The sequence below is a fragment of the Pogoniulus pusillus genome, chromosome 16, assembly GCF_015220805.1.
Source record: "Pogoniulus pusillus isolate bPogPus1 chromosome 16, bPogPus1.pri, whole genome shotgun sequence".
Lineage (NCBI taxonomy): Eukaryota > Metazoa > Chordata > Aves > Piciformes > Lybiidae > Pogoniulus > Pogoniulus pusillus.
In genome coordinates, this window is record NC_087279.1 from 23,165,816 (window position 1) to 23,175,889 (window position 10,074).

Here is a 10,074-nt window from a genome sequence, read left to right on the forward strand (position 1 = left end):
AGACACTGCCACGTGCAGAAACACTTCCTATCAGAATCCCACCCTAGCTGTCTGTAGGAGTACCCAGGGCAAGAGCCAGCCCTCAGCAAGGCCCAGATCCTTTCCAGGCATCTATATATTTTCAACTGATCCCAGTTCAGCAAGCAGGTGCCATGAACAGCCACATCTCCAAGGCAGCACTGCATCCTGGCTACCAGCCTCATGCTTGTGGGAATCAGGCCTTGAGATTGAAGATGCAAGTGGGAGCCAAGGGGCTGTGGCTTATTAGGCAGGGCAGGTGCTTCTGAAAATGAGCTCTGCAGGTGATGACAGTGAGCACAGCCCTCCATGAAATAACAAGCTCTCGGTTTGTTTGGTTGCTTTTCTCTCCTCTTCCCGCCGGACACAGCACTATAACAACGTGGTCCCCATCCGCAAGAAGGGTGGGATGGAGGAACCTGGGAACTACAGACCTGTCAGCCTGACCTCAGTGCCAGGGAAACTGGTGGAACAGGTTATCTTGGGGGTGATAAGAGCGCACCTGAGGGATGGCAAAGGGCTCAGGTCCAGCCAGCATGGGTTTAGGAAGGGCAGATCCTGCCTTTCTAACCTGATCTCCTTCTATGATCAGGTGACTGCTTGGTGGCTGTGGGGAGGCCTGTGGATGTGGTCTATCTGGACTTCAGCAAGGCCTTTGACACTGTCCCCCACAGCAAACTGCTGGCTAAGCTGTCAGCCCATGGCTTGGATGGCAACACTCTGTGCTGGGTTAGGAACTGGCTGGAGGGCCGGACCCAGAGAGTGGTGGTGAATGGTGCCACATCCAGCTGGCAGCTGTCACTAGTGGTGTCCCTCAGGGATCAGTGCTGGGCCCCATCCTCTTTAACATCTTCATAGATGATCTGGATGAGGGCATGGAGTCAGTCATCAGCAAGTGTGCAGATGACACCAAGCTGGGGGCAGATGTGGCTGGGTTGGAGGGCAGAAGGGCTCTGCAGTGGGACCTTGATCACCTGGACAGATGGGCAGAGTCCAAGGGGATGGCTTCAATAGCTCCAAGTGCAGGGTGCTGCACTTTGGCCACAACAACCCCATGCAGAGATACAGGCTGGGGTCGGAGTGGCTGAGAGCAGCCAAACAGAGAGGGATCTGGGGGTGCTGATTGATACCCACCTGAACATGAGCCAGCAGTGTGCCCAGGTGGCCAAGAGAGCCAGTGGCATCCTGGCCTGCATCAGGAATGGTGTGGTCAGCAGGAGCAGGGAGGTCATTCTGCCCCTGTACTCTGCACTGCTTAGACCACACCTTGAGTGCTGTGTTCAGTTCTGGGCCCCCCAGTTTAGGAGGGACATTGAGATGCTTGAGCGTGTCCAGAGAAGGGCGACGAGGCTGGGGAGAGGCCTTGAGCACAGCCCTACAAGGAGAGGCTGAAGGAGCTGGGATTGGTTAGCCTGGAGAAGAGGAGGCTCAGGGGTGACCTTATTGCTGTCTGCAACTGCCTGAGGGGAGGTTGTGGCCAGGAGGAGGTTGCTGTCTTCTCTCAGGTGGCCAGCACCAGAACAAGAGGACACAGCCTCAGGCTATGCCAGGGGAGATTTAGGCTGGAGGTGAGGAGAAAGTTCTTCCCTGAGAGAGTCATTGGACACTGGAATGGGCTGCCCGGGGAGGTGGTGGAGTCGCCGTCCCTGGAGCTGTTCAAGGCAGGACTGGACGTGGCACTTGGTGCCATGGTCTGGCCTTGTGCTCTGTGGTAAAGGGTTGGACTTGATGATCTGTGAGGTCTCTTCCAACCTTGTTGATGCTGTGACACTGTGATACTGTGTGATACTGTGATAATGCTTCTAACCAATTTGTCTTTTAGGATTTCATTGTGACAGTGGTCTTCTCCTTCTTGTGGCTAGTGAGCTCATCTGCTTGGGCTAAAGGACTGTCAGATGTAAAGGTGGCCACTGACCCAGACGAAGTGCTGCTGCTGATGTCTGCCTGCAAACAGCAGTCCAACAAATGCTTGCCCGTCCGCAGCCCTGTTATGTCAAGCCTCAACACTTCGGTTGTAAGTGACTCTGATTGCTGCTTTTCACCCGTACCTTGCAGATGTATTTTCCATCTCTTTTGCTCATGTATCGACTGGTGCAAACCACTTAGCTGAAATGATTTAACTGGAAGTGCAGTCTTGCTGTGGGGAAGGGCAGAGCATGACTCATGACAGCTGTCTGCTGAGGGCTGGGATGGGGAGAAAGCCTCCTTGGTTGGCCTGTCTGCTTTTAATGCTCTCAACATGCTCTATGTACTCCTTTAGGCATCATAGAATCATAGATTCAACCAGGTTGGAAGAGACCTCCAAGATCATCCAGCCCAACCTAGCACCCAGCCCTAGCCAGTCAACCAGACCATGGCACTAAGTGCCCCAGCCAGGCTTGGCTTCAACACCTCTGGGGTGGTGACTCCACCACCTCCCTGGGCAGCAGCAGGCACAGTCCTGCCTGGCTCAGCTTCATGGAATCACAGAATGTCAGGGGCTGGGAGGGACCTCCAAAGCTCATCCAGTCCAAACCCCTGCCACAGCAGGATCTCCTAAACCAGGTCACACAGGAACACATCCAGGTGGGGTTTGAATATCTCCAGACAGGAAGACTCCACAACCCCCCTGGGCAGCCTGTTCCAGTCTTCTGTCACCCCCTCAGGGAAAAAAATCCTCCTCATGTTTCCATGGAACTTCCTATGCCTCAACTTCCACCCATTGCCCCTTGCCCTGTCATTGAACATCACCCAGCAGAGCCTGGCTGGAGGTCTTGGCTCTCACCCTTTACATCTTTATAACCATTGATGTGGTCAGCTCTCATCTCCTCCTCTCCAAGCAGCACAGCCCCAGCTCCCTCAGGCTCTCCTCATAACAGAGATGTTCCATTCCCTTCAGCATCTTTGTGGCGCTGCGCTGGACTCTCTCAAGCAGTTCTATGTCCTTCTTAAGTGGTGGGCTCAGAACTGAACAGAGTACTCCAGATGCAGCCTCACCAGGGCAAAGTAGAGGCAGAAAAGGTTTTGTGCCCTATAGTATGCTTTCAAACTTCTGCCAATATAAAATCTGGTCTTCAGAAAGGTTAACACAAAACTAAAACTAAACCAACCAACCGAAGAAGGGGACACAGTGTGGAGTTGTGGCAGGGCAGGTCTAGGCTGGATGTTAGGAGGAAGTTGTTGGCAGAGAGAGTGATTGGCATTGGAATGGGCTGCCCAGGAAGGTGGTGGAGTCACCATGCCTGGAGGTGTTCAAGTAAGGCCTGGCTGGGGCACTTAGTGCCATGGTCTGGTTGATTGGCCAGGGCTGGGTGCAGCTTATTGCTGTCTTCAACTACCTGAGGGGTGGTTGTGGCCAGGAGGAGGTTGCTCTCTTCTCTCAGGTGGCCAGCACCAGAACGAGAGGACACAGCCTCAGGCTGTGCCAGGGGAGATTTAGGCTGGAGGTGAGGAGAAAGTTCTTCACTGAGAGAGTCATTGGACACTGGAATGGGCTGCCCGGGGAGGTGGTGGAGTCGCCGTCCCTGGAGCTGTTCAAGGCAGGACTGGACGTGGCACTTGGTGCCATGGTCTGGCCTTGAGCTGTGTGGTAAAGGCTTGGACTTGATGATCTGTGAGGTCTCTTCCAACCTTGGTGATACTGTGATACTGTGGTACTGTGATAGGTTGGACTGGCTGAGCTTGGAGGTCTCTTCCAACCTGCTTGATTCTATGAGTCATGGGAACCAAAACCCCAAACAAACAAAACTAAACCCAGCAATGAGAACAACAAGACCCAAGCAAAGCAAACCACCTCAGGCCAGCTGACCAATCCATGTCTCGCTTTTGTTTTCCTGCATGTTATTTTTCCACACTTTCCTTAAGCTAGGTTACATTTTTTGAACACACACGAAAAGCAGAACCCAAACTCTTTTTGGCCTAAAATGTAATTGGATTTTTGGAAACAGAAAGGAAAACAGATGGCTTTGCTAGCTATAGCTAAGGGAGGTGAGTTTGGGAGTTTGCTGCAAAGCTGAGAACGTTTTCCAATGGGTTTTGAGAGAAGGTTGGACTGGGAGCAGCTTTGGGTTCTCCCAGAACATCCTATCACTCAGCCCTATCCAATCAGCTGGACCATGGCACTAAGTGCCTCATCCTGTCTTCTTGAACACCTCACCAGCTTCATTGCCCATATATCAACATCTCTCTTGAATTGAGGAGCCCAGAACTGTACACAGCACTCAAGGTGTGGCCTGAGCAGTGCTGAGCACAGGGGCAGAATAACCTCCCTCGTCCTACTGGCCACACTGTTTCTGATCCAGGCCAGGATGCCATTGGCTGTCTTGGCCACCTGGGCACACTGCTGCCTCATCTTCAGCTACTCTCTACAAGTACCCCCAGATCCCTTTCTTGCTAGCTGCTCTCTTCCACCAAAAGCCACAGTATCACACAGTATCACCAAGGTTGGAAAAGACCTCACAGATCATCAAGTCCAACCCTTTACCACAGAGCTCAAGGCCAGACCATGGCACCAAGTGCCACGTCCAGTCCTGCCTTGAACAGCCCCAGGGACGGCGACTCCACCACCTCCCCGGGCAGCCCATTCCAGTGTCCAATGACTCTCTCAGTGAAGAACTTTCTCCTCACCTCCAGCCTAAATCTCCCCTGGCACAGCCTGAGGCTGTGTCCTCTCGTTCTGGTGCTGGCCACCTGAGAGAAGAGAGCAACCTCCTCCTGGCCACAACCACCCCTCAGGATTTGCCTTGCCACACCACTGGCTCTTGTGGGATTTTAAACTTACAGAAAGTGACAGCTGGGCTTGATGTCCTTAGAGGTCTCTTCCAGCTGAAGCAGTTCTGTGATCCTAGGACCCTGTGGGATCTATAGCGTTAGGCTGGGCTGTGGGACTGTGGCTGCTGGCTGACGAGCTCCTCTTCTTCCCACCTAGGTCTTTGGCTACTTGAACTTTATCCTCTGGGCAGGCAACATTTGGTTTGTGTTTAAGGAGACGGGCTGGCATTCCTCGGGCCAGAGGCACCCTGCAGACACCATGGAGAAGCAGCCCAGCAGCTATAACCAAGGAGGCTACAACCAAGACAGCTACGGGCCAGCAGGTGGCTACAACCAGCCGGGCTCCTATGGCCAGGTGGATGAGTATGGCCAGTCCCAGGGCTACAGCCAGAGTGGGCCAACCTCGTTTGCTAATCAAATTTAGGGTTCACACAGCACGAGCTCTTGTAGCCCTCACACCCAGAGAGTTCAACAGGTCTCAAGTTACAGTGGTGCCAGATTTTTATGGGTTTTACATATACTACAATGTTTGATGTCCATTGAAGATCTAAGCCTGTGTCCTGAGGCAGATGGGAGGTGACCAGTGGGCTGAAGTTGGCCTTTTTATCCCCTGACTAGCCAGACACAGGGGATATGCTCACCACAGAAGGTGACCTGGAGTCGGTGTTGTATTATGTACTGTAGAGATAACTTTATGGTAGTTTTGTATGTGTTGACATGGTAGAAGCATTTTGTAGCCTCCAGTCTGCAGTATTTAATATGCATAATATAACTGAATTTTCCTGCATTTTGGTGAAAAACAGAGGTGTTCAACTACTGCTATTTCTACAGCTGATTCTGTATATCCATGCATGTAACATTGCACCTAACCTCCCAGACCTGCCTGTCTGTGGCTCCTCAGAGCACTTGTTTTGATCTATCCCTTTTTTCCTTTCAGAGGGTTTTGCTCTTATTTCAATTAACTGAGTCACCTGTAATTTAGTGCATGGATAAGCAGTTTTCACACCCCCCAAACGTCTGGACTGTGTAAATGGAACTTCTCCACCTCTGCCCTCCCCCCCCCCCCCCCCCCCCCCCCCCAGCTAGGTTTTGGTATGTTTAAAAGAGGTATGCATCTTTTCTATATTTTGCAGAGTTGACTTTCTGGCTTCCCCAGGTTCTGACTGCTTTGTAACCAAAAGTGGGTTTTATTTCTTCCCCTGGAGGTGGCATTCAGTAGTGTATATGGTACCTGACCTATGTTTCTTCCATTTAACTCAGCTAAGTATTCACTCTAGAAATTGCTATTTCTATGGATGTTTTTGTGAACCTTTTAACGTGAGCTGTGGAGAATAAGGACCAAGTAACTGTGTTATATGTTTACAAAGGTATTTATTCAACTAAGATAACAGAGGTGCAGATATCAGTGTGCAAAACTATCTGAAAATGCCCTGTTGCTTAATGCAGCAAAAGAGGAAAACCACCTGTGTGGTTGTGACCTTACAAAGCATCAGCATTCCTTGATGCCCTCTTTCTATCCCTGCTGTTTCAAGGCGGTTAGATGCCCCTCTGTTCTGTCACTGCTCTGAGCACTAGCTTGGTGCTACTGGAGAATGTAACTGGACTGACTAAATAACCCAGGCTCAGAGCAACTCCCCCTGAAACAACCAGAGCCAGACCTGTAGCCCCTTCAGATGCCTCCCCGGGAAATTCAGCCCTTCCTCACCGCAGCGTAGGGGATGCATTGACACAAGCAAAAGCCTGAAGCACAACATAACAAATCAAAACTGATCATCTGCATTTCTAAATCTGAAGTGTATCAGTATATACTCTTCTTGTACCAGCTGTAACGTCGAAAGCATCTTAGCTTAAAACAGCTTAGTCTCTTCTCTGACTGTCGTAACCGATCTATGGCTACTCGGTGGATGAATCTATATTGTGCTATCTATTTGACCCTAATAAAGTTATTGCATACAATGCATGTTTTCCAGAGTATGGTCATAGTCAGATGTCACTGCAAAAGAGCTAACTATTAAAGATGAGTAATTATTCCTGTGCTTGACCCTGTTGGTCATATTCTTCCTACCTTCCAACACTTCTGCAGGGATTGGGTTAATGTAGAGTGGGGTATGACACTTCCACCTTGTCATTAAAAGTAGGGAGGTCATTCTGCCCCTGTACTCTGCACTGGTTAGACCACACCTTGAGTGCTGTGTTCAGTTCTGGGCCCCCCAGTTTAGGAGGGACATTGAGATGCTTGAGCGTGTCCAGAGAAGGGCGACGAGGCTGGGGAGAGGCCTTGAGCACAGCCCTACGAGGAGAGGCTGAGGGAGCTGGGATTGGTTAGCCTGGAGAAGAGGAGGCTCAGGGGAGACCTCATTGCTGTCTACAGCTACCTGAGGGGTGGTTGTGGCCAGGAGGAGGTTGCTCTCTTCTCTCAGGTGGCCAGCACCAGAACAAGAGGACACAGCCTCAAGCTGTGCCAGGGGAGATTTAGGCTGGAGGTGAGGAGAAAGTTCTTCCCTGAGAGAGTCATTGGACACTGGAATGGGCTGCCCGGGGAGGTGGTGGAGTCGCCGTCCCTGGAGCTGTTCAAGGCAGGACTGGACGTGGCACTTGGTGCCATGGTCTGGCCTTGAGCTCTGTGGTAAAGGGTTGGACTTGATGATCTGTGAGGTCTCTTCCAACCTTGGTGATACTGTGATACTATCAGAAGGCTTGAAAACTAAATTAAAACTCTGCAATGTAATACCTGCCTGCCTCTTTACCTCTCTTTCCACCTACCCCTAGGACTAACCCAGTACTGCGGGTTGCCATCTTTGAGCTGTAGGGAGGGCAAAGCAGAATATCTGAAGGTCCTGGTCTTAAGGAGGGGTTTGAATGTGGGTTAGAAGTGAATTGTAGAGACCTCCAAGCTCATCCAGACCAACTTAGCACCCAACCCTAGCCAAGCAACCAGACCATGGCACTAAGTGCCCCAGCCAGGCTTGGCTTCAACACCTCCAGGGACAGCGACTCCACCACCTCCCTGGGCAGCCCATTCCAATGCCAATCACTCTCTCTGACAACAACTTCCTCCTAACATCCAGCCTAGACCTTCCCTGGCACAGCTTGACACTGTGTCCCCTTGTTCTGTTGCTGCTTGCCTGGCAGAAGAGCCCAACCCCACCTGGCTACAGCCTCCCTTCAGGTAGCTGCAGACAGCAATGAGCTCTGCCCTGAGCCTCCTCTTCTGCAGGCTGCACACCCCCAGCTCCCTCAGCCTCTCCTCACAGGGCTCTGCTCCAGGCCCCTCCCCAGCCTTGCTGCCCTTCTCTCAACACCTTCCAGCACCTCAACATCTCTCTTGAATGGAGGAGCCCAGAACTGGCCACAGCACTCAAGGTGTGTCCTGAGCAGTGCTGAGCACAGGGGCACAAGAACCTCCCTTGTCCTGCTGCCCACACTGCTCCTGAGCCAGCCCAGGATGCCATTGGCTCTGCTGCCCACCTGGGCACACTGATGCCTCATCTTCAGCTGCTCTCTACCAGCACCCCCAGGTCCCTCTCTGCCTGGCTGTTCTCAGCCTGTAGTGCTGCTTGTTGTGGCCAAAGTGTAGAACCCTGCACTTGGCCTTGTTAAGTCTCATCCCATTGGCCTCTGCCCACCCATCCAGCCTGGCCAGGTCCCTCTGCAGGGCTCTCCTACCCTCCAACAGCTCCACACCTGCTTCAAGCTTGATGTCATCTGCAGAGTCACTGATGCTGGACTCCATTCCCTCATCCAGATGATCAATAAAGATATTGAACATATTTGCTTAACTCTGAATTGAAGATTGCCTTGTGAAGGGCAGACCTGGTGGAAAAGTAGACAGAAGTAGTGGAAGAGTTACATGTTTTCATGCAAGCCTTGTGCTTTGCTTTACCCAGTGGGCCAGATCTTCACAGGTACCTTGTGTCCCTGCTGCCACGCAGGACCATTGAGCTGCTTGGTATCTTACAGGGCTATAGTCTTCAATGTGAATTAGGAAGGAGGAGAAACCTGTTCATCTTTAGCTGCTCAGATTAAGATTGTAGAGCAGCAGTGAAAGTGAAAAGAAAAGTGATGCCTGCACTTGGGTTATGTAAGAAAATACAGCTGACTGTTTCCTACGTGTTCATCTGGGTTCCAGTCTTACCACATCCTTTGGCAATCACTGGCAAACTGGAAGCTGATTTGAACTGGGAATAGCAGCTGTGTAGCAAAGTGTGGAGCAGCAAAATGGGCAAGGGTTTCAGAGACAGAGCTAAGTAAACTCCAGTGTCCTGTGTGAAACTGCTGCTGGCAGACTGGTAGCTCTCCTGCTTCATCATTAGTGAGTCTCTCTGCCAGTTAGTTGAATAACTAGGTCAGCCTGGGGAAAAAAATAGCCCAAGCCCATGTTCCTTGATCTTCTGTACTGTCCCTGCTGCTTTCCCTGTGTTCAAAGCCCATTCCTCGGCTGTGTGGGAGCGTGTTTGCTTTATCAAGCACGGCACTGTGGAGGAGAAGCAGGTACCTCCGCGAGTGTGGAGCTGGCAGCACAGGATTTCCTCTCCAGGACCCTCAGAGGCCAAGGAAGGGGCAAGTTCCAGTGCTGGTTTAGGGTTTCCCCATTGCTCTGGACTGGGGAGTGAATAGGCTTTGAGAAGCTGCAGCATCATACCCTCCACGGGCAGGCGCAGGAGAGGGCAGCAAGCATCCCTTGGGGTACACAGCAGCTCCGCAGCCTGCTTTGCTCCCAGCCCAGTACATCAAGGAGACAGGGATGAGATCAGGTGGAAGGTCATCCCACAGGACTCTGCCCTTACTTGACAGGGAGGGTTTCTTTGTTGTGCAATACTCTCCTGATGGCTGATCGAATTGCCTTCACCACAGCCAGCAAGCTGCCACCCCGGAGCCCTGATGATGGCCAGCACTTGAAGAAAGCCTCTGCCTCTGTGGCATGAATTCGTACTGAAATTGCCTGACCTGATTAGGTTAATTACTTCCGATCTGTGTGTGCTCTCAGTCTGAGTGAGCAATCCAGGCTCTCCCTCCACGTTATTCTTGGCTGAAGCTCTGATGTACTGATGAAAGAGGCAGTTGCATGCAATGCACATTGCACCTCTCTATTGCCTGCTCCTGACAACAGCTCCAGAGTTTCACAGTTAGCATTGCAGGCAAACTACCAAATAAAAGCTGCCATGCACTGTTTTATCCTTTCCTGAAGAAGTCCTACTCCTATTGTGCCATCAGCATAAGCAGTTAGTCCTCTCTCTGCTAGTTTTAAGCCAGATTTGAGTAAAACTCTTATCTACATGAAATAATTGGCTACACAGCTTGTGCTCT

At 51.4% G+C, this 10,074-nt stretch overlaps 1 protein-coding gene across 1 annotated transcript in view; it reads left to right on the forward strand.

Moving 5' to 3' along the window:
- The window catches only part of SYNPR (synaptoporin), a 197,628-nt gene extending 192,350 nt beyond the window's left edge, over positions 1-5,278 (forward strand). Inside the window, exons 5-6 of the mRNA XM_064156996.1 lie at positions 1,841-2,032; positions 4,925-5,278. Of these exons, the coding sequence (XP_064013066.1) occupies positions 1,841-2,032; positions 4,925-5,191 (459 nt within the window). The 3' untranslated portion in view covers positions 5,192-5,278. The remainder of the gene's footprint in view (positions 1-1,840; positions 2,033-4,924) is intronic.
- The last annotated feature ends 4,796 nt before the right edge of the window (positions 5,279-10,074 follow it).